The following is a 25101-nucleotide window of genomic DNA, read 5'->3' as shown; positions in this document are numbered from 1 at the left end:
AAAAGACAGGCTTTTATGCAGACATCGTCACAAATGTTATCACACAAAACGCGGGTCGGGCTTTAATACCCGCGGACCAGTTCGGGTCGGGCTGGATTTTTTTAGGCCCGATATTACCTCTAAAAGTCTTGATGAGCTTAAATGGCTGCAGTTACGAAGTCGGGAATGCTCCCTCCGGAAAAAAACACATTATGTTTAACAAACATTTCCAGCGTTATTTCAGTTTGTAAATGCATTTATAATGGTCATAAAAATATGTAGACTATTTAAACATTAACAAAATGTGTGGTTTTTTTCTGCCAACTGAAAATTCGTTACAAAAGACAGTTAAGACATCGGGAACGCTCCATCTGGAACAAAACGCAATATGACCAACATTGTGACAGCCGATGCCGACCAAAAATGACGTAATATCCGAAACAGATCACCAATGGACTCATTTGAAGTATATAAATTGTGGTTTGTTTTGGTGTTCAGAATCCACAATACTTCTGCCTGCAGGGTTTTCGTTCCACCGACAAACGGACGCATTCCCGATGCAGAGGTGGATGGATTCTCAGTTTTGCCGGTTGTGGTGGTTTGGCATGCACGAGTTGCATTTCGATTTGTAGTGCAGTGCATCGTAAAAATTCTATGCGTCATCTTCGTTATGGATTAAAAAAAAAAAAAAAAAAACGTCACGGATATAATTTGGGTTGCACTGAGATGTTCTTGAAAATTAAGACCACAGTGAAAAAATTTCGACTAACAACAGCTAATACTTTTAATACCTCTAATAATGGAAAACTAAATTCAATGCTTTTTAAAATACTTTTAATAACCTGCGGGTACCCTGGAGTGCACTCAAATCCGCTCCCTGCTGAGAACATCCGCACAAACACACACAATGAGTTGCCACAACACACCAGTGTTTAACAAGCAAAATGATGATTGACACATTCGGTGTCTTTGAAGGCAGCGCTACCAAGCTTCTCTGGCAAGATCAAAGCTTCAACACCTGTCAATCATTGTTAACTTTGACAAGCAATACTTGCATGGCACTGCTGACCACGAAAATCAGCAGGTGACTGTATGAGCATGGAGCAGAAATATATTTTTCTTAAAATTAAAAACCCAATCCTTTTCAACAGATTCCGATCCTCTGAAAAATGGTGCAATCCCTAGTCCCTATCCCTAGTTTGAAATGGACTTTTTAATATCAATAGGTCAGATAAAAAAAAAAATAAATAAAAAAAAAAGAGGGCTGATACAGATATATGTCAAATTTCCAAATATCGGCCCGGTCTATTCCTACCACAAAGACCTCTGATTACTGTTTTTAAACATTTCATGCACAAATTATGCTCTATTTTTAACCCTTACACTCATTGGTAGGTGTAAAAATCCTTTCAAAGTAAAAATTGCATTTAAAATTCACGCAAGTTACTTTTTGAGCACATATGTGTGCAAAAAATTTTTGGTAAATTTTTTTGGATCAGCTGCATAAATTGGGGATGGAAAAAAAACGTACTCGTAACAGCACTGCATTGCAAAACATTAATTATGTCAGGTATGTTAATTAGGAACGTTCTGTATTTAATTCTCTTTGGCGACTTTCATTTCTCTTATTTACTACACTTTACAATGTCATTAAGCAAATTCCGACACTATTTACTTAAAATTGTTTTTACAATTTCTCAAATAATTACAAGTTACACAAAAAACTACATTATTAACAGCAAAAAATAATTACTTTCCACCGCTGCCTTTGACGAGGATAGACTTCCAATCTAGCCTCTCCCAGTCCAAATGGATTTGACGTCTATCGCTGTCAATGGCAGTGAATGAGGTAACGCTAACTAAACAAAATTGACACGTGAGGGTGACTCACCTGCAGCCTGAAGATCAGTGTCGTTGTTTGTTGTCGCCCTCTGTCGGTTCTCTTGTAAAAACGCAGGACCCCAAGGGAATAATCACAATACTGTACTTGTGCATTTGACACATATTCAGAATGTTGCCTCATACAAGTAATTCATAGAGACAATTTGAAATCATTTGGAAAAAGGTTAAATTGTGCATACAGTGTTGAACATGTGGCATTTATTTTCAGATTAAATGACAAGTCTATCAATATAAGTGTAAAACTCATAACTCCGACTGGTTGACATGCTAACGAATGTGTGCTTGTTTGGAGTAACACAACAAAACTTCAAAATTTGAAAAAAATAGGAGAAGCGAAATGTCTACATCATACGGCCATTTCAAACCAGAAGGATTTTCTTTTACAGAAAAAAAAAAAGTTGTGTCATTATTGGGGAGAAAAAAGCAAAACAATGAGCCATGTGGTGAAAATGGTTCTTTTGGAGCAGGTGTAAATGTCTATTTTCAATAGCGGCAATTAGAATTAAGGAAAATCAACCAAAAAAAAAAAAGTCACATCATCTCTCAGTCGTCATCAAAATTCTGCTGTAAAAGGAAGTTGGCGGCCAAGTTCTCGTTCTTCTCACATGCGAAGTAAGCTTGTATGACCAGTCCCTCAGGGAATCCTAACGCTTTTAACTGCAACACACACGTGATAAACACAAATTAGATGCCAACACTTCCAAAGTTGAAAAATGCGTTCGATCAAACTGAACAGAAATGAATAAAGATCGGAGACAACCTACAATGCGATTCGCGATACAAGGCTCATGATATTAATTACCTCACATTATGGTGATATAATAATTATCGATACAAGTAATAAACAGGAAAAAAAGCTCCTTCTGCTGTGGATTTGAATTCTATTAGACGTGCAATCCGTTTGAACTAATTTGTACATTCGCTGCCATCCCTCCCATATCAAACAGATTGGATGTCTAGAGCAGTCAATGGCGACCCATTAGTTTAATTTTGGGGCCTTTCAGATCATTTGCTGTTTCAGTTACTTCCTATTGATTTTGGGGCATTCATGGGTCACTCCCCGTTGATTTTGGGTTACAAACAAGAAGTGACGCATAAATACCCAAAAATCAACAGGAAATAACTGTAAACCGGTAATCTCTCCGAATGAATAGGCAGTGACGCAAACTCAAAAGGAAGTAAGGATGCAACAATACTCTGTTTTATATATAACCGTTCGATACGCCCTCTTCGATTCAGTACGCAAAAATATTCGATGCAAATAAAAAGCTCCCAAAATGTAATTTCCGAATTTTTTCTTGCGTGCGCTCACTAATATGTCCGGAGTGCATCGAAAACTGAGGGCTGTGCCTTGGAAAGCTTTGAGAAAGCTCATCCCCGCGAGCAGTCCTCTTCACCTCCTCCCCCAAACTGCATGGAGGGCAGAGTGAAGCACGCTGCATTTGTTTGTGGCAGAGGTAACAGACACGACAATCATGGCTGGCGAGAAAAGACAGAAATTTGAGGAGGCAGCTTCAGCGTCGTACAGATCCGCTGTGTGGCAGCATTTTGGGTCTGCTGATATGCTATCCCCTCTCGTACATATTTCACAAAGACTGTCTTCCCGGATATTTACAAGTCCACCAAAACGTTGTTACCGATTTGGCTGCTTCGAACAACCTCGCTTTGACAATAGACAACTGGACACCCCGGGACGACACTGAGAGCTATCTCACGGCTGCATGATTAAGAATGAGTGGCAAATTCAGAGCACTGTACATCAAACTCATCCTGTTTATGAAAGTCATTTGTCAAATGCTGGTTTTGTGAGGTAATGAGCAGACGTGACTTCTGTGACGTTTGCTAACTTTTTTAATGCCCCGACAACACTCACGCACACACACTAGATATCATCAAATAGCAAACTAGACGTGCTACGTTAGATCCCCCCAAAGTCCCATGCCATTGGCTGCGTAAGCCCAGAGTGATCATGGGACACGTAGTCCATATACTACATCGATGAATTAAAAACCGCCATGGATGAACCGAAGTTAAGCAGGCCAAATCAATCCACACCAGTGACTATAGATAATAGAGCTGGGAATCTTTGGGCACCTAACGATTCGATTACGATTATGATTCAGAGGCTCCGATTCGATTATAAAACGATTATTGATGGACCCCCCCCTCCCCTCCCTTTTTTTTTTTTTTTAATGTTTTGTACATTAGTTCCAAAATTGTTCAAAAATACTCTCAGGCTAAACCAAACTACTATTTCAGTATCAAGTTAACATATAGCAGTAAAAAAATATACAAAAAATAACAGTAAATAAAAAACTCCAGTCCCCATTCTATATCAGCAGCTTTAGACTACATTCAATTAATTTAATGTTGTGAATCAACCGTTAAAGTTGTTAAAATTGCTCCCGTTATTCCATAATTTCCCTTTTGTCTACTTTCGACATGTGAAAGTTTTAAAACTATTTTAAAGATAGATTCAAGTCAATATTTTACCGATTTAGGAGTATTTTAGATAAAAAGTTAACCCTTTAAGGTCTGGGCCTATTTTGTCTGATTTTGCATGCCTTTGAAGTTGCCTTTATATTTCAAAGAAAGAATTGTTTACGATGGCCTGGTTTGGTCCCTTTTTTTGTGACACCTTGAACTTCATGTCCAAATTGTTGTTTCCTTCACTGATCAATTATAAATCATCATTTTGGGCCCAAAAAGACCAAAAATTCCAAAATCGTTTTGTCAAAATTTTTAATATTGATGTCCAATTGACAACCAAACATGCGTAACGAACCGTTTTGAAACTTTGTAATATTTATTCAACATATTAGGATGAACATTCAACCAAAAAAATTTAGAATAAATAGTCTTATATTTGACAATTCAACATAAACAACACGTATAGCCATAGGCGTTTTTTGCCTTTATACATGCTCCAGTCAAAACAGGTTATATACAGCAGACCTAACAGTGAAGAACAGTGAAAAAATATATACCATCTAACACAAAAAGTGTTTAGAGGCCATCTCTTTATGAGTTTAGGTATTGCGGCCAATCGCCTGATGAAAACTATGTACACACAATCAAGCTTCTTGAACACACATTTATATACACAAATTGAGAAGATTGATGTGGGAAAAAAAAATATATATATAACATTGGGGGGGAAAAAAGCATTTTCAAAAATATTTACAATAAACAAGTTAAATTTTTTTCAGTCATGCCACTCCGAAAAGCAGTTTCGTCCTGGAATTAGACACGGCTACATCACACAGCTCACACTTCCATGGGGTGTCGGTCCTCTTTCCACCCTTCCATTTTCATTTCACTTTGCTTTCATTGTCACTATAAATGTACATGAAAATAAGTCAGTATTTATGAAAATAATAAAGTATAAAATAAAAATATATACAGCAATAAATAATAATGGAAATCTATATGTATGACAATAGAAAGAATACCATAGCTGAATATGTGCTACATCCCTAATTTTCATATAGAAAGAAGAACACCACAAATGATAAATTCCTGCCTGGGATACCCACAGTGCACGTACGACTTTGATCTGATATGCACATTTTATTATTATATACACAAACACACACTTATATTGCATCAAAATTAACTTTGTCTTGCAATATCAAAAGAAACTTTCAAAAGAAACGTTTTCAGCATGAAAAAAAAGAGTGAGTTGGTTTACCTCTGCTCGTCGATGGCGTCACCCACGTGTTCAAATCCGTCACTATCTTCACTCGAGGACTCTTCCGAAGAAGACGATGATGACGAATTTGGACCATCCTCTTCCTCAAGTTGATCAGAAGCACAATTCTAAATTTAGTTTTCCGTTCATTGTCAAAGTCACACAAAGTCGCTGCTCGATCCAGCAGTATCCAACTGGCCGTCGCTCGCCACCTCGCTGCTTCAGAACACTCCTCCTCCCTCTCGTTCGGTTGAACCTCGCACCGCAGTTATATTTATACAAAAAAAAAAAAAAAAAAAAAAACGCATTTTGTGCTTCCACTGTGACTTCGAAAGGGTTCGTTTGATTTGTGTTTTTTTCATGGAGCTTCCGTTTTGAAAAAGGACTAGAAATGATGGAAATATAGACATAAACAAATGATCCATGCAGCGTTTTAATGTTTTTTTGAGAGGACAATAAAACTATAAAACTTAAATGACAATATCTCACGTTCTAGTTGGTCGATTGACTTCAAATAATAACGAGAGTAAACCGCAACTTCCGCACTTTAAAACGAGAACAACCAACGGCATGTGGGTGACGTAATTAAAACGTGAGGGCGCTTCAAAGACGACGTGCGCTGAGGACGCGCCGGCGCGTCCTTCGACTCTCAAGGGTTAATTAGGTTTGCTTGGAAGGTTCGCTACAACAGCCTTGCAGGGAAGTGTACTGCTTTAAGATGGCGGCCGTTTACTACGCCCGCATCTAGCTTTTTGTAGATGTGCAGCTACCACTACCGAATCTATATTGCATCTAGTCCTATATAAATGATATCTGCTGTAACATTATGTGGATGTACTTTGTAGCAGCTTTTCGGCAGCAGTCAGGTATGTTGTTGTGTTTTTTTATCTCGTGGCATGAGTTGAGCTAGAGCAGTGAGTTGAGCATTGGCATTACCTGAGGGGCCGGGTAATGAGAAGCATGATGTTTAGCTACTCTCGCTCCGTTCCTCATTGTCCCGTAGACCGCGCGGCGCGCTGAGTGTGTTGTACTTCCGCTTTACTTGGCATATTTCAATAATCGGAATTTGAATGTTTGTGAATCGTTCTCGAACCTTCCACGGCCGAATCGCGAATAATCTAAGAATCGGAAATTTTGCACACCTCTAATAGATAATGCTGAAAATATTGCTAATTCAGTACGTGAAACAGACGGACTCGGACCACAAATAGGATGTTTTGCTCATGTGGTAAACCTAGCTGTTAAGAGAGCTGTAGCAAACAACAGTGTGCCCCACCTCACTTTACAAACAGTAAAGACTGTTCTCAGCACTTTTATACAAAATTTCTTCAGATCAATAAGTAAGCACATAAATATTATGGACTAAAATGCATGTTTGTGTGATGGCAATGTTTTTTTTTGCTTGTTAGCAAAATAAAAAAAACATCGGAAAAAAATAACACTTGTACTTTTGTTTCAGAGCATTAAATGTATTGAATCGAATCGAAAATCAAGTCCCTCGTATCGAAAATCATACAGAACCGGGACTTAACTGTATCGTTGCATCCCTAACAGGAAGTGGCCTGAAAATTCCTTAAAATGAACAGCAAGTGACCAGTAAAAGCACCGAAAATCGGAATGACTGGTTGCGAATGCTCAGTCTTCGAATGAACGAACATTCATTCACCCCTTGCTGTCTAAATGTAGTGGGCGTTGAGTTAACAGACACTACTTGTAAAAGATTTTGGTAGCAACTTGATGGCTTCTTTTATATATGGGGAAAAAAAAAAAAAAAAAAAAAAAAAAAAACAGTGACACCTTTTTAAAATGATACAGTGGGGCAAATAAGTATTTAGTCAACCACCAAGTTCTACTTGAAAAGATTAGAGAGGCCTGTAATTGTCAACATGGGTGTGGGATAAAAAAATAAATAAATAAAATAAAATAAAATCACATTGTTTGATTTTTAAACAATTTATTTCCAAATTAGAGTGGAAAATAAGTATTTGGTCACCTACAAACAAGCAAGATTTCTGGCTGTCAAAGAGGTCTAACGTCTTCTAACGAGGTCGAACGAGGCTCCACTCGTTACCTGTTTAAATGGCACCTGCTTTAACTCATTATCGGTATAAAAGACACCTGTCCACAATCTCAGTCAGTCACACTCCAAACTCAACTATGGCCAAGACCAAAGAGCTGTCGAAGGACACCAGAGACAAAAATGTAGACCTGCACCAGGCTGGGAAGACTGAATCTGCAATAGGTAAAAAGCTTGGTGTAAAGAAATCAACTGTGGGAGCAATTATTAGAAAATGGAAGACATGCAAGACCACTGATAATCTCCCTCGATCTGGGGCTCCATGCAAGATCTCACCCCGTGGCGTCAAAACGATAACAAGAACGGTGAGCAAAAATCCCAAAACTACACGGGGGGACCTAGTGAATGACCTACAGAGAGCTGGGACCACGGTAACAAAGGCTACTATGAGTAAAACAATGCGCCGCCAGGGACTCAAATCCTGCACTGCCAGACGTGTCCCCCTGCTGAAAAAAGTACACGTCCAGGCCCGTCTGCGGTTCGCTAGAGAGCATTTGGATGATCCAGAAGAGGACTGGGAGAATGTGTTATGGTCAGATGAAACCAAAATAGGACTTTTTGGTAGAAACACAGGTTCTCGTGTTTGGAGGAGAAAGAATACGGAATTGCATCCGAAGAACACCATACCCACTGTGAAGAATGGGGGTGGAAACATCATGCTTTGGGGCTATTTTTCTGCAAAGGGACCAGGACGACTGATCTGTGTAAAGGAAAGAATGAATAGGGCCATTTATCAAGAGATTTTGAGTGAAAATCTCCTTCCATCAGCAAGGGCATAGAAGATGAGACGTGGCTGGGTCTTTCATCATTACACTGATCCCAAACACACAGCCAGGGCAAGAAAGGAGTGGCTTTGTAAGAAGCATTTCCAGGTCCTGGAGTGGCCTAGCCAGTCTCCAGATCTCAACCCCATAGAAAATCTGTGGAGGGAGTTGAAAGTTTGTGTTGCCCAATGACAGCCCCAAAACCTCACTGATCTAGAGGAGATCTGCATGGAGGAATGGGCCAAAATACCAGCAACAGTGAGTGAAAACCTTGTGAAGAGTTACAGAAAACGTTTGGCCTCCGTTATTGCCAACAAATGGGGCATAACAAAGTATTGAGATGAACTTCTGTTATTGACCAAATACCTATTTTCCACCAAGATTTGCAAAAAAAAAAAAAAAAAAAAAAAAAAAAAAAAAAAAAAAAAAAAAAAAACCTTAAAAATCAAACGATGTCAGTTTTTTTTTGTTTTTTTTTCTCCACATTCTGCCTCTCATGGTTGAGGTTTACCCATGTTGACAATTACAGGCCTCTCTAATATTTTCAAGAGGGAGAACTTGCACAATTAGTGGTTGACTAAATACTTATTTGCCCCACTGTATAATTGAGTTTTGGCAGAAGCATACCGATAATCTTTTGGGATACAAAGTATCACGATAAATCAACATTTTGATATTTTGTCACACCCCGAACCGAAAGTACGAAATAATTTTTGTGAAAGGTGACTTGGAGTCTTAGGCCTCTGAAATGACCATTATGGGAGATGTGCACCTTGCTATTTTTTGCAAAATTAAAAGGTCTTAAAATGCCCCAATAATTTCAGTTGTTTTTTTTTTTTTTGCCCGACTTGACTAATTTATATTGAAATTAGTATTAGTAATTGCATACTAAAATCCTTAAAAAAAATAAACTTTTTAGCAAAATATTGCTATGCGATTAATCAATATTAATTAATCATAACGTCTTTAATAATTTTTTTAAAATTGCGTCCCAACACTCATTTTTGTTAGTAATAAGCACTAGAACAGAGTATTTTTGTTTTTGTTTTTTAAGATACATATTATATGTATTAGATGTGTCCCCAATCCAATCACGTGATCGAAAATTGGGCCATACTTTTCAGAGGATCGGAATCAGGTGAAAACGATGACAACGGAAAAAAAAAATTAGGGGCGAAAAAGCAATAAAATAATCCAGAATTACAATGGCATTGCCCCAAATATCAAATATATGCACTCAAGTGAAAAAAATAGGACACCCTATTGTTGTGTTTTCTAACACAGGGGTCCCCAACCTATTCCACTAAGGCACACTGTGGGTGCAGGATTTCATTCTTACCAAACAAGATGACAACACTTTTTCCCCAATCTGGTGTTTTACAAGTGCAATCAGTTGATTGCAGTCAGGTGTGGCTTGTTTTAGCAGAAGCCTCATTGGTTCAACTGTCTCTGCTGGATCGGCTGGAACAAAAACCAGGACCCACAGTGTGCCTTGAGGACTGGGTTGAAAACCCCTGTTCTAACATATTTGGTCATATGGCTATTTAATATCCATTTTAACAATTTGAATAAAAGAACTAAATAATTAAAACATTTTTTGTATAACTTTCTGTAAAATGTAATTTTAAGTAAATGAAATTTCTGTTGAGGAATAAATAAGGACACCCCCACATTCAATCCCGGTTGAAATGACTAAAGTCACACACAGGGGTATCACATCAGGTGCATATGATTAGAACATCATTACCCAGTGTTTTGAAGGAGGCTTGCCTTATTTAAACCTCACATTTAGTTTGGTGTGCCCCTGACAGTTTAAGTGAGGGAAATGGTGACATCAAAGGAACTGTCTGAGGCCTGCAGAAAGAAGATTTTAGACGCTTTTGAGTCTGGTACGGGATTTCAAAAGATCTCAAAAGAATATAAAATCAGCCACTCCACTCTCCTGAAAATAGTCCACAAGTCGAAGACATTCAAAACAACTGCCAACATGCCCAAGTCTGGCCGTCCAAGCAATTTCACCCCAACAGCAGACCGCAAGATGGTAAAAGAAACCCTAAAATGTCATCACAGGACCGACAGCAGGCTCTTGCTACTGCTGATGTGAAACTGTATGCCTCTACAATCAGAAAGAGACTTCACAAGGAGGAAACCTTTGCTCTCCAAGAATAACATTAAGGCCTGACTGAAGTTTGCCAGAGTTAATGGAGGAAAACACCAGGACTTCTGGAATAATGTTCTTTGGACAGATATATCTAAAATTAAATTATTTGGACACCAGAACAGAGGACATGTTTGGCGTGAACCCAATACAGCATTCCGGGAAAAGAACCTCATACAAACTGAAGCATGGAGGTGGAAGTGTCTTGGCTGGGTGGATGGTTTGCTTCAGCAGGACCTGGCCAGCTCACCATCATAGAACAGAATCCACCATGAATTCTATCGTGAATCAAAGGGTTCTTGAGGAACATGTGAGATCTGTGAAAAAAATAAAATTGAAGCAAAACTGCAACATGACAATGATCCAAAACACACCAGTAAATCCACCAAGGACTGGCTGAAAAGGAAGAAATGGAGAGTCCTGGAATGGCCGAGTGGAAGCCCAGATCTTAATCCCATTGAGATGCTGTGGGTTGACTCGAAAGCGGCTGTACATGCAGGAAACCCCTCAAACATCTCACAGCTGAAAGTATTCTGCTTTGAAGAGTGGTGCAAACTTTCTTCAGACCGATGTCAAAGACTCATAAAGGGGGTAACACTTGCTATTAGGTGGTAGGCTGTCCTAACTTTTTCCTCAGTTAGAATATACATTTTTGTTGATATATTTGGTTTAATGAGTAAAACAATGTTCATTTTTGTTGTTTACCTGGAATTAAATCCCTTTCTTTTCCAAAGATAAACAAGATCAGACATTGATATGTGAACATTTCTAATAAAGAACTGAATATTTAATGGGGTGTCCTGATTTTTTCACATGACTGTACGTTTCATATGGCGCAAAAAAACGCGGAAGAGGAAGTACTGTAAACAGTACAGTAACATGTTTGGAAATGTTGTTAAAAAAAAAAAAAGACCTAATTTTGGTATCCGATCAGGACTCCGTATCGGCAGATTCTCAAAATCAGGTGACCCGGGCGAAAAAATATGCGATCGGGACATCCCTAGGGACTTGACTTCAATGTCTGCTTTTGTGACACATCAACAATCAAACATCTGAACAGTGAATTCTTTCTCGAGGACTCTGAAACCAATAAAAGCATGTGCTAGATGGGAAAAATGTGCTCACCCTCTCGATGGCTTCCTTCTCCTGCGGGGTGACCTGGATGTAGCTCATGTTGCTGCCACTCTGCGAGTTGGCCGGCGCCCCTCCGGAACCCCCGGAGTCTTCCTCCATAGGCACGGGGGATTCAGGGAGAGGCTCGTTCAGCATCTGAATGAAGTGCTCCTGGTGGGTGCTTATCTCCTGCAACGTGGGAAATCCAACGTTAGCCATTAAGACAGTCAGTGGTACGAGAAATGATCTACAACGCATAAGACTTTTTAATGGAAAAGGAGGTTTATCTGTGAAGGTCTATGCTTACTTGCAGCAACTCTGGGTTCTCCCTTCCTATTTCTTGCAGCAGTGCGGGAAGCAGCGACGCATTCTGCTGAATCAGGTGGCGCATCATGTGAAACTGAGGCTGATTCCTTAAGAAACTCAGCGGATTATCTGGCAGAACCACCATTACGTCGAGCCGTTAAGTTATGGTAGAACATCGAGTCAATGGTGCTGCTCTTTGTTCTACCTGTACCCTGTGAGGCGCCTATGTTGTCTGGGTTGTTAATGTCCCCCGTGGGACCGGCAGGAACTCCGCTCAACGCTATGTCCGACCCTCTAGCCTGGACTTGGTTCCTGCCTGGCATACCCTGGGGAATGAGTCATGACAAGTTTGAACTCTAAGCAGCACAAGGTGTAGATATATCTAAGCATAGACTTCACCATCAGTTGACAAGACAGCTCCTACAGACATTGCGCCACGCCTTACCGTAGGAGGCAGACCCAGGCAGAACGTTGAGTTGCCTTTCACTGTGATAAGCTCAAACACACACTGCGTTCTAACGCCGGATTTAGGTGGAAACAGGACAAAGGTTTTACTGCATAGAAGCATGCAGTAGTATCTCAAGTGTGATTCGGTCGAGGATTCAAGGTAATTATATTAAATAGCACCATGCATGCACTTTCAACTTAAAAAGCTCTTTGTTTTGTGACGGCCACCACGTTGGATTACACAATAGCGTAATTTTAGCTTGAAATATTTAAAAAGAAATCAATGATAACAGTTTTTTTTGCTTTTAACCAAGAGTCTAGACTTCTATGTTCATATCTATCTACATTCTGGGATGTAAGCATTTATTTACATGCATTTTCAACTTAAAAAACTTTCTTTGGTGATGGCCACTATGTTGTAGCCATACTTCGTAGCGTAACTTTACATTCAAATCAGGTAATTTTCAGCCAAATGTGTTTTTTGGCAAAAAAGTATTAATGTAGACATTTGTGCATCCATACAAAAAAAAATGGCCTTTTGCGTGTTTTTTTAATGTAAAAACGACAAGGGCCAGATAGCCGGCATCCTGTCAAATTTTGCACCCCATCAAAAATTGCAACAAATGGACGCAAATGCACCGGTTCCAAAGTAAACACTACAAACTTTCGTTAAAGAATTATAATTTACGCTTGATCATGGAAGGACATGTAGAAAAGTTCTCCTCAGACACATTCCGTCACGTTAGCTGCACACAACAACTGCACGCAGCTCTCTCAGTGTTAATATCTTCGCCGTGTCGTTCAGCATTAATTTACGCCATTTTCGTGTTGCAGATGTATGTTTACGATGTAAGTCGTTTAGTATTGCGCACCTTTGGATAACAGAGTCCAACCAACTAAGAGTAAAACAAGGCTTATTCACCGGCACAAAAGCTTTGGGAGCAAAATATTATAAGGGTGCAAAATTTGACAGAATACTGGCAAGACGTGCTGAGGCAATAGTAACATCGGAATTCAACCTAAATGAGTTGTGATTGTACATAGAAAAATGCAAATTTTGCTTTTGTTGAGTAAAATTAAGATGATTCTGCATGCTTTCCTAAAGTATTAAGTTTCTGATATGAAAATTGAGTGATTTATTAGGTTTTGAAAACTTTAAATTTAAAAAATACATTGCTATTTTGGGCAAAAACTCATACATGTTAAATATTGCTATTGATCATGAGAACATATGCAATTATCTTATTTATCTTATTTTTGTGCATCTACCGTATAATTTGAGAATTTTATTGCCATTTTAAATTTTATTATACTTGTATAAAAAATAATCAGGATTTAATTTTTTGATGTCGCTGCTAATGGAGACTCATATATGCCTAAGAGAGGTGCCTGTTTTGGTTTTAGGTCACTAGTGGCTTTGGTTGTGAAAATATTTGAATTTTAAGTTTTTGAAAATAGACCCCCTACGGATCTGTCCCGAGCCCCGTGTACCGTCAACTGATAGTGAAGTCTATGATCTATGATACTGTAATTTCCCAACTAAAAAGCAAACAGAAAAAAATCCACACACGCCACAGGTGTTGATGAGATATTTACATAGAGGGGTTACACAAAATCGAAAATATCTAAATCAAATTGACATGCAAACACACCAAGTTGTATTCTCAAGTCCCACTCGTGTACTCTGAAACATTAAAGGCCAATGTGAAATAAGGTGGCCAACCATGTTTTTGAATAACATCAATGGTTACACAATTATAAGCATATTTTCGTTATTTTTTTTAACGCAACCCTTCCAGATTCTTTGTTTAACCCATAGCAAATCCCTTGACAACGAAAATGCTTTTCTTCGACAATCTTCGGAAATCTTCGGAATTGACGTCACACCGAGAACTGCGAGGGAAGTCCGCTATACACACACAGCATTGTTGCATTGCTTCTCGGTAAGATGCCACGGCGGTGTGTGGCGAGAGTGGCTGAAGGATAGCAGGGCACGTAAATGGACATCTTTTGTTCGCACTAAGAAAATGAATTTCACGCAATCATCGAGTCGTGTTCTCTGCTACAAGGACTTCGAAGATGCCTGCTTCCTCAAGCGGTCTGCTTATGATCAAGGATTTGCAAAAAAGTGTGATTTTTGGATAGATGACTGATGACTTTGTCAAAGCAGAGCTGCCAACTGTTGTGGAACAATGCTTAATTTGTAAATCATAAGGTGCTGGAACGCAAAGTACATATGACAGCGCAGGGATGACGGCATGTGGACAGGTCCCAGAACATACTGTAATAGCCCGAATAGGGAAATAGGAGAGTGAATGATAGCTTCCTCCACTTTATTGTGGCAACAGTTAAATAACAAATAAAAATAACAGCGCACTGCTGCAACATGCGACCGCCAACTTCGCTCTCACGCCGCATTCTTCTCCTCGCTACGTCACCACTCTGCTGTCCGATGGCTCCTTCACGGGCCCGTACCCAGTTACGGACATTACATTATGCAGAAAATGGTGCTGAAAAGAAAACGCAAATGCCCACTTGCCGTGCTATGGGAAGTTCCTTTTTTCTTTTCTATGTGCTTTTCTGACTCGTTTTGAACCATCTTCTTTTTGAAAAAGACAGTAAATGCAACAGTCTTTTTGGCATGTTGAACTACCGTTTGATCCTGGCTGCTTGCACCCAAGATGCCGCAAAGTTGTTTTTTTTTTTTTTAATGTCAGGAGTGTGATTTTTTGGTCCAGCTTCTGGGTGCACCATTATTTTATACTGTAATGTCTTAACTGCGTGTAATATTTCGATGTTTTTCGAGGTACCCTGAAGTGCACGCAACGTTACTCTTGTTTTGCTCACGTAACGCGGGAGTGTGATAGAGAGGCACAGGCTCTATCCATCGCTCCGCACAGCCTGCCGAGAGCCCACAGCTGTGTTCCTACTGTTACGAGTACCCCTGGTGGTCAGGGGCCGCGAGCGTAACATAAGACGGCAGGTGTGCAATGAGGAGGCAGTGACAAATCAGAATTGCAAATTAAAAGAGTTTATTTAACAGAAAAGAAACAATGGACACAGAGCACACAAACATTTACCCAACCCCCTGCACTATGCAGCAAACACCAAATAAACAGTTCCAAAAACCCCAACTAAACCTAAAACCCAAAACAACCCCCAAACTAAATCACTACCATGGCAGGCACCTATTGTGCCCCAAAATAAATTGGTGGTGTTGCTGCTCTATCTAATGGACAAATACAGAGGGTTACCTACATGAGGTGGGAGACATGATGTACATATACCTGCAGGTGTATAGCTAAAGTCCCTACCTCTTTGCCAACCTAAAGAAAAAGACAAAAGAGATCATTAATAAACAAGTGGCAGAAAGCAAACTTCACAAACAGAATCAAAGTCAAAACATAGCAGGCTTCAACAAAACAACACAACCAAATTGAGAGCTGCCACCGCCTGTCCTGAACCAAGCAAACAATTCAACTTGTATAGTGGCAGGAGGAACAGATGATTGGATGAATAACTAATGAGGAGGTGGTTCCAGCTGTGGAGGCCTTCTGTGATCACACAGGTGGAAACTACTGCAAAAAAAATACAGGTGAAAACCAACATAACCCAGTATAAAGTGAAAGGGAAAACATACATACCTGAACAAAAAGATAAATTACTCTCCATCTGTAACATTACTGTTAGCTCCATGTGTTAATAAAGAAATAAAGTTGTCAGCACGTCGTGTGTTCGATACCTTTGTCAACAAAAAGCTCATAACAAGACACTATGAACGATCCGTTTAAGAGACGCTGGGACTGGAGAGCTGTTAGTAGGAGGCGAGGGGGAGATGAGCGAGAAGCAAAACTTTGCGGTCGAATGTGGCGGCAGTCCGCTATTATTTTGTTTTCTTATTGTTGCCACAATAAAGGGGAGAACGCCATCAACGACTCATCTCCTTCTTTCCCCCCAACGTTTTTATATTATTATTTTATACGCACGAGAGCTGCTGGATCTGCCAAAATGAACACGAAGTCTGATTATTATTTTTTTTAAACAATGTCATCAGATAGACAAAAACATAAAATTATGTGCAAATGCATGCATCTTCAAATCATGAAAATAATAACAGCCTATATCTTACCAATCTTGTAATCTCGATGGGTCTTGTCTCCATTCCATGTCAGGTCGTCCAGGCACATTGTTTGCATCCTGATTAGCGTCTGGCTAATACAAGTTAGATCCAACGTAAAATTCCAACCTCCTCTTCTTCCTCCAACTCTTCAAAAACTTGGATCTCCTCCCTTGCGCTCGATCTATCGCTTATATCGCTGTTTGAATCATTGTTTGAAGGGCTTTGTATGGCGGCCGTATGGAGCGCTGCCATCGCTGTTCTCGGTGTGACGTATCACTTCCGAGTTCGTCCCCTTTCAGGCTCGAACTACGGAAACGCGATTATTTTGTCAAATATACAACATATAAATTATTTGTTCATGCTTTATTTGTTGGACAATGTTTAATTACTTTAATTGTGACCCTATTTGGCATGTTATGAAATTACTTCACATTTGTTCTTTAAAGAAAAATCTCTAACGTTAACAAAGAAGGCACTACATTTACATACAAATAAGAAATAAAATCCACATTACCTTGCCTTCTATGCTTGGACAAAGTACTCTTAAAAATCCCTGCTATAGGATCTGAATCTGATACACTCAGGCCCAGGGCCAAGAGCTATCAATTGCTTTTATATTGCAGCTTTATTGTCCTTTTTAAATGCAAACAAAGCCCAAGCACCCCATGCTTTCCCCTCTGATGACCATCTTTGAATTTGAACAGGCTACAGTTGCTACAAACCCACAGGGTACAAACGGAGAGAAGAAAGTAGCATCTTATTGTCTGACAAATACGGTATTGACTGACGACACAACAGAATGGAAAACCATACATTCTTAACTGATTGGGTCCCAACGATAGCGATATACATCCAAACCATTTGAAGGATGGCACCTCCCATATTAAATGGATTGGAAATCTACTAGTGATGAGCTCATTTAAATTCCCTGATACGGACTACAATGCTGGAAAACGTCTGTTTTGAAGGACTGCTCGTTCTTACCGAGAGCAGGTACTCCACAGCTCGGTCCGGGTTGTTAAAGCTGGCCCTCAGTGCCTCCACCACCTGCTCCCTCTCGTAGCCCATCAGCATAATCTCCGTCACCATAGCGTCGTACGATGCCCCCGTCACTGCAAGGTCAACAAATCACACCAGAGGTTGTCCAACTTTTCAGCTCAAATATTTTGTAAATGTTGCACGGATTACGAGACGTGGCTGTGAATGACCACTGCCATATCAAGGGCAGTGAGTTAACAGGACATGTACCTGAATTGAGACTGAGAGGGGTCTGTCTTCAGCCTGTGAGGAGGGGGCATCACTGGCATGTGGTCCCCCATTTGTAACCCTAACCTCAAGCAAGCCCCTGTCAACGATGTGTTTGGCAGAAGCAAACTAGCTAGCTAATGATTTTTAAAGGACTACTAATATTTTAGCATAAATGACCATGTGAAAGATGGTTGCTCTTCTTTGCTCCTAAATTTTTCCTCTTTGTACAGCCACAAGCTGCACACTGTGGCATACTGATAGTTTCTTCCTTTTTTTTTGTCATTTTTCCGGGTAAAACAGTGTATGAATGTTATAGTATTATAGCCAAACTAAATCAAAGAATGGGAAGCTAGAATAACTAACAGCAATGTGAATAAAACAAAATATTGCAAAATCAGGGTGTATGTATAGAAGTGACGACTCATATGTAAGCATTGCCATCATAATTGCCAAGAAAATTTTGGGGTTTTCTGACGTCACGGGCAATGGCAGAATATCTAAAATTCTAAATTTGACTAGCTTAAAACACTTCCGCAATTTAAAAAAGGCTGCTTTTGTCCTGACTGGGGTAGCCTGGTTTTTAGTTTTAATGTGTTCAGATTTATGTTTTGTTTTATTTGCTGCAATGCAACTCATTGCTTTTCCTTCTCAATTTTATTGCACTTTCCTGCCTTTTATTTATCATGTACTATATATTTTTTGTTGCAAAGAACTGTAAGGATCTCTCAGGTTTTTGTAAAGGGCTATACAAATACAATTTGATTTTGACCCAAGAATGTCCCCAAATGAATAGGAAAAGACTCAACAGGAAATGACCTGTAAATGCCCGGAATTCAACAGCAAGTGAGCTGTAAAGAACCCCAAATCTGCAAAGACTGGCTGTGAAGGCTTTAGGTTTAGTGCCATTAGCCATGTGGTTCTGGGATTTTTGCTCACCGTTCTTGTTATCATTTTGACGCCACGGGGTGAGATGTTGCATGGAGCCCCAGATCGAGGGGAGATTATCAGTGGTCTTGTATGTCGTCTATTTTCTAATAATTGCTCCCACAGTTGAGTTCTTTACACCAAACGAAGAGTGAAGAATTACAGAAAACGTTTGGCCCCCTTTATTGCCAATAAAGGGTACATACTGTAAGTATTGAGTATTGAGATGAACTTTTGGTAATGACCAAATACTTATTTTCCACCATGATTTGCAAATAAATTCTTTAAAAAGCAAACAATGTGATGTTCTGTGTTTTTGTTTCCACATTCTGTCTCTCATGGTTGAGGTTTACCCATGTTGACAATTACAGGCCACTAATCTTTTCAAGTAGGAGAACGCACAATTGGTGGTTGACTAGATACTTATTTGCCCCACTGTAAAATTATGTGCCATGTGCTTCAAGTACATTATACTCCGATTTCTTGAAATAAGTTTATTTAAATTTAAATTGTATATCTAATCTTAAAAACACTTGTCAGAAATGTTCTTAATACAAGAATAGATATTGTTCAAAACATTGAAAAATGACTGACTTTAGATGTATGGGCTTGATAAGGACAAATGGTAACATTTACTGAAAGTGGAAGAATCTGAGAAAATGAGAGAAATATTCAATTAAAGAAAAAATATCAGATTGACGTAATAAATCTGCGATGTGAAAGTTGGTATAGTCAATACAGATTTATTTTGCATTAATCATTTAGCCTATCAATTAATTAGGTTCTTATTGGTGAGAAATGTAGCCCTGAACGCCGTTCACACAATCTGTTTGGTCTTATCAATGTCCCGTCCCCAGCAAAAAGTGTACATTCAGGTTAGGCCGTTACATCGTCCCTTCCAATATTGAGACCAAACCTACGCTCTTGGTTTCAGGTCAAGCTTAGTCTATAAAATAAGGAGGAAAAGCATTAGAAAGTACAACAGTAAAGTCGTGACCACAAGCCCAAATTTTGGAGAAACTGAAGTGTTTTTATATGTCATTGAGCCGAAACAAACTAGGAAACATCACTTAGAACCTGTGAACAAAATGTGTGCTACATGGTGTAACCTTTTGGGATACAAAGTATTGCGATAGATATCACCATTTCGATATAGTGTCAAACCTCTACAGCAGATAAAATTGCCTGAATCAGGTATTGACCAGCTTTTCGCATACAAATGACTTTGATGTGGTGCTTCTATCACTTCAGTCCTTCTGATGGTGCAGTTTCACAGCATAGACAACCAAATGAAGCTATAAAAAGCTATATAAGCTAGGTCCATGTATTCAACTTTTAACATGAAAATGCGACCTTACCGACATTTGAACCCGCCTCGTCCATCAAGCTGTTGGAAGTCCCCCAATTTCTGCGAAAGAACGACTAGCATGAGTCACAAACGCCTCTATACGCAACACGTAACCACCATTTTTAAACAGTCACCCTATAGATGGAGGATTGGGTTCAGAAGCGACGGGTGCGGCTGCGGCAGCAGCAGGTTGCCTCGCTTCCGCTTGGCCGTCCGCTGGAAGTCGCTGTGCTGGAACTTGCGAAACAGACGACGGCGTTGAAGGAGGCGCCGTGCTGGCTGTCGATGCGGTCGGTGATGACTGAGATGGAGCGGGGGCCTTTTTCGGCTTTATTTGGACACAAAAAAAGGACAGTCTTTTTGTAAATTTCAACTAGTTTAAAACATTCGCTGCCAACCCTCCCACTTCAAATGGCTTCAACGTCTATTGGTTAAACAAACAAAAAAAAAAGATTTGATGTACCTTTGTCACCATGACAACAACAAAGTTCTTCTCATCAATTTTGTATTCTTTAAGGACGGATTCATCACTGAGGATTTTACCTGGAGGGAAAAAGGTCAAGAGACATAGCTATCATTCAACACCTCGTGAAAAAAAAAATCATCAATGGAGTTCATTGCAGATGTACGCATGGTAATGGAATAAACCACTGTAATGTTCTCTTTAAATGCCATTTTTATGCTGTTTTCACCTTGCCCAGGGAAAGATGATCTTTACCACTTGCTAGTTGGCAATTAAGAATGTGTATTTTTCATGTGCTTTTGTTGTCGCAGCAAAAAAAAAACAAAATAAAAAAATAATACAAAACATGGCAAATACGGACTTCATTTCGGTTTGTTGTGCGTCACCATGCTATCATTGGCATATATTTGTGAGTGTTCTACTGAGACTGCCAACTTAATACTATCCTGTGTCTCTTTTGCAATGTAATACTAAAAATATTTGCGAACACTTGGGTAAAAAAATCTGTTTTATAAAAGTGTACACTAAATTATTATGCTGGCATCAAAAAAGAAATGCAAATTGATGATAAATCTTTTAGTTCTGCAACGACTAATCGATTAACTCGAGTATTTGATTAGAAAAAAAAGATTCAAATTAAATTTTGCTGCTTCGAGTATTCGTTTAATTAAAGTGGCGTTGCAATGGTTGATTTTGAAAGTGTGTGCATTTAGTTTTATTGATTTGGGTGGATATACTGCCTTATTTCACATGGCGGAATCCAGCTGCTCTATGTTAAGACCAACATAAGCCAATTTTTTGTTTGAGCTAATGTTTTTTCTAATGCATTCCTAATTTAGATTATTGGTATATTTAGCTGTTTTTTGTGGGAATATGTGTCTGAACCATTTGTTTAGAGCATTGTAAAAATAAAAAAAATAAAAAGCGTTAGCATTATATAGCATTTAAGCTAGGGGACTTTTGCTATGTAAGTTAGCCATTGTTCTTTTGTTGTACATAGATCCTTATTTATTGAATTTTTATACCGTTTAAGGCTCAGCTCAGGTATTTCAATTTTTCATGTTCCTTGTCCGATTACTCGATTATTCGAACTAATTAGTTAATCAATTAATCGACAACTAAAATAATCGATAGCTGCAGCCCTAGTTTCAACAATTTACACCGAAAATGAAGACTGACTGAAAATGGTTCAATATTAGATGAAATGTCTTGTTTTCTCATGTATATTTATTTTTTTTTTAAATTTTTTATCCAAATACTCGATTAATCGATAGAATTTTCAGTCGAATACTCGATTACTAAAATATTCGATACCTGCAGCCCTAAAATCTTTAAAAACTTCTAGTTTCTTACCATTCACAACTTCTTGTTCGCACACCACCATTTTGAGAAGTAAAAGGTCCACCCACCTGGGAAACTTGGGGATGAAATCCCAGTTCTCCAGTAGAAAATACGACTCAAGGGGGCCTTCACATGAAATTTTCCACCCAACAAGTGGTATTTACCATATTTACAAGACCATATGAAGGCAGCATTACTGTACTGTTTTGCTTTGAAATACCAATGACCTAACTTATGACTTTTGCAATATAGGAGCCATTTTCTGATAATTTTTTGCTTTATGATGGCAGTGGCTCAACTCAATTGACAACAAGAAGCAATTTGGCATATAGTTACTAATCAAATCATTAGCTGCCACTGAGGGTGATAGGCGTCCATTGGATGTCTCCTAGTGACAAGTTCATTTAAATTCACTGCAGAACCACATATTACATTCTTATGACACCATTGAGAACTGAGGAATAACAAAATATATCTAAAAATGGAGTACCAGCATAGATGAGTTTCTGTCCGGCAACAGGAAAATGATCTTTGCCCTTCTCTTGTTCAATTCTCTCTTTTAATCTTGTCACCTGTGAGCGAAACATGACATATGAAATCATCTGTTTACTCCTTTTACTTTTATGTTGTAAAGCTATAACATTCGGTAGAGTTACACCCATTTAAAGGCATCAATTTCAAGATCAAAGTGTGCTTTGTAACCAGAAACTTAAGCTCACCAGGCATTTTAAAGATGGAGTCGCTCAATATAAAAGTAGGACTTAAGTCATTCTAGATATTAGAAAGGGTTTTGTTAGATAACCTCTTTATAGTAAAATGTTTAGAATATTACAAGGGCAGATTAACATACGATTGCCGTTTGGATCGTAATGACTTCACTTTGGTGAAACAGGTTTTATATCACATTGTAAATAAACAGCGGGTTATGACTATGACTCAACACTGATATGACATTTCAGTCGAGTCACATCGTGATTTCCAATTCAGATTAAATATAAAATATACAAATAGTGGTAGTCCTGGCACTATTCGTTTATGTCGAATAAATTCGTCAAAATAGGCTGTTTAAATGAAATGGTCACAAAAATAAGTGTCGCTTTGAGCACATATCCAACTCCAATCCCGCCCCCTCCTCTTCGCAAGATCTCATGCATTTATACGCTCTTACCGTCTCGTCCTCGTCGATATCGATTTTGAACGTCTGCTGTTGCAAGGTTTTCAATGTGATCTGCATTTCGGCGGTGTGCTTATATCCACAGACAGCGTACAAAGGCGATATATTAAACTTGCGGGACTCTGGCGCTTTCGTTGGCTCATTACAAACTGTCAGCCGCCATGCTGCTTCAACCCCACTCTTCTTCTACGCTCTTACCGTACTCTTCTTCTCTGGTTTTCGATATCAAACGCGAAGTGAAAACGTACGTTTTTTTTTTTTAATTTTGAAAAAAAATCTAATTAAACAAAAAAGTTTGTCGGAAGAAAAACATTTTTAATAAAGTGTGTTAAAATATTTTGGGTTTTATTTTACTTCTTATTTTTTTCGAATATAATGTTGCGCTGGATGTCTACAACTTGTGCTGTGTGCTGGACTTTTTCCGCTTAGGTAAGAGTACAAACATGATGTGCGTCTTTATACATTATTATGACGTCAGCTGTGCGTTTGCTCTTTTTTGTAAAGGTCCTTCGAGTGTGACGCTATTTACGTGGTGCGTTATTTCCGATTTTGAGGTATTCTGGAGCTTGTCAATACACGGGAGTTGTAGGCATTTCTAAGTGTAGAGGACACACCCACACCTGTCAACCCGAGGCTGTTGGCAATCTTACAAATAATGACCTATGCCCTTACAAATTGGTGACTAACAATTTATATAGCGTGTAATATGAAACAAGAATAAAACTCAATTTTTAAAATAATATGAATTTATTGGTAATATTGTCACATATAACCTGGTGCAATCAAAGAACAATCAATATCTTCAGCTACATCATGAATGATCACTACAGTTTAACAGTGACTTCTGTTATAATTGTATGTAACACTTTTGGCAATTTCTATCATGTCTTTTGATGGCTGCACCTCATGGCACTTCAGCTTACAATTCAGTTTGACTTGAAGTTAGTTCATTAGTGTGTCCAATTATAAATTGAAAAGGTCAATTGATAAAATTAAATTACCGATGCAATCTTTGAGTCAGGGAACATTTCTTTTGCCAATTCTGAGTAGTGATCAGCAATAGTTGCGGGCAAATTGTGTTTGGCAACAAATTGGCAGAATAAAATCTCCGCTTTCGTCACTTTTCATTCTGCAGACTTCATCTTTATAACCAGTGTTGTTAATCTTACTTTAAAAAAAATACAGTTGCAATGTACTTCCTCCAAAATAATTGAGTTCGTAACTCAGTTACCTGAATGTAAGAGTAATATGTTACCTGGCAAAGTAACTGGTGTTACCTTTCATGTTTTTTTTTGTTTTTGTTTTTTCCCATTTAAAAAAAAAAAAAAAAAAAAAAAAAAAAAAAAAAAACATAGTAACCTTTGCTATGTTTGGAAGTCAGATAATGTTGTAAATCAACTGTTAAAGTTAAAATTGCTCCCGTTTTTGCATTAGTCTACTTTCGACATGTCAAAGTTTTTAAATTAATTCATCATTTAAAGATAGATTTAAGTCAAGATTTTGCCGATGTAGAAGTATTTTAGATACAAAGTACTTAGGCTCGCTAGGAAGGTTCACTACAACAGAGCCTTTCTGAGAAGTCTACTGCTTTAAAATGGCGGCTGTTTACTAACGCAGACGAGTCTGTCATTTCACATGTAGTTCTATACGCATGTCATATCTAGTGTAGCATCAAGTGGGCGTAGATTGTAGGCTGTTGGCTACAGTCAGGAAATATTGGAGCCACCTAGCGTAGCATCGTGTTTGCAACAGCGTCACAACACTCTTCCCTCTCTCCGTGTGTCTTGACTTTTTTAGCGTCATTCAACCAACGTAGTAACGCATAGTAACGCATCGTTTCGTTGCCGAAACGGTGACAAATCCGAACGGAGAAAAAAAAAAACTAATGCACGAAAAACGTACAGATTTTGAACGTATGGGATGCACATTTAAAAATCAGTGCTCACTTGTACAAATTACGCCGAAACCATACAACTTGACAGCAACGCACACCCCACTCTTATATGATGGGGTGCTGCATTCGAGCAGATTAAAATGGATTGGACG

General features: G+C 38.7%; 1 protein-coding gene across 2 annotated transcripts; it reads right to left on the bottom strand.

The window, feature by feature from the left end:
- Nucleotides 1-2050: 2050 nt before the first annotated feature.
- Nucleotides 2051-23264, bottom strand: rad23b (RAD23 homolog B, nucleotide excision repair protein). Of its 2 annotated transcripts, none has more exons than XM_057819745.1 (10): nucleotides 23050-23264; nucleotides 22372-22453; nucleotides 20541-20620; nucleotides 20212-20405; nucleotides 20088-20137; nucleotides 17542-17669; nucleotides 12196-12316; nucleotides 11992-12119; nucleotides 11697-11873; nucleotides 2051-2538 (listed from the first exon to the last, which is right to left on the bottom strand). In XM_057819745.1, exons 1-10 carry the CDS (start codon nucleotides 23113-23115, stop codon nucleotides 2425-2427), a joined length of 1140 nt encoding a protein of 379 aa, XP_057675728.1. In that variant the 5' UTR covers nucleotides 23116-23264; the 3' UTR covers nucleotides 2051-2424. The 2 variants fall into 2 exon arrangements, with proteins under 2 accessions (XP_057675728.1, XP_057675729.1); XM_057819746.1 differs by having other exon boundaries at nucleotides 12202-12316.
- Nucleotides 23265-25101: the final 1837 nt, after the last annotated feature.

The sequence above is a fragment of the Corythoichthys intestinalis genome, chromosome 17, assembly GCF_030265065.1.
Source record: "Corythoichthys intestinalis isolate RoL2023-P3 chromosome 17, ASM3026506v1, whole genome shotgun sequence".
Lineage (NCBI taxonomy): Eukaryota > Metazoa > Chordata > Actinopteri > Syngnathiformes > Syngnathidae > Corythoichthys > Corythoichthys intestinalis.
Note: the sequence above shows the minus strand (reverse complement) of the source record. Positions and strands in the feature narration are given on the sequence as shown.

Excerpts from the sequence above, each read along its gene's own strand:
- rad23b (XM_057819745.1), bottom strand. The coding sequence starts at position 23,115 with ATGCAGATCACATTGAAAACCTTGCAACAGCAGACGTTCAAAATCGAT. Across the intron at positions 20,406-20,540 it reads TTGTTGTCATGGTGACAAAG|CCGAAAAAGGCCCCCGCTCC; the intron begins GTACATCAAATC and ends GTCCAAATAAAG. Across the intron at positions 12,317-17,541 it reads CTGTGGAGTACCTGCTCTCG|GGTATGCCAGGCAGGAACCA; the intron begins GTAAGAACGAGC and ends CTCATTCCCCAG.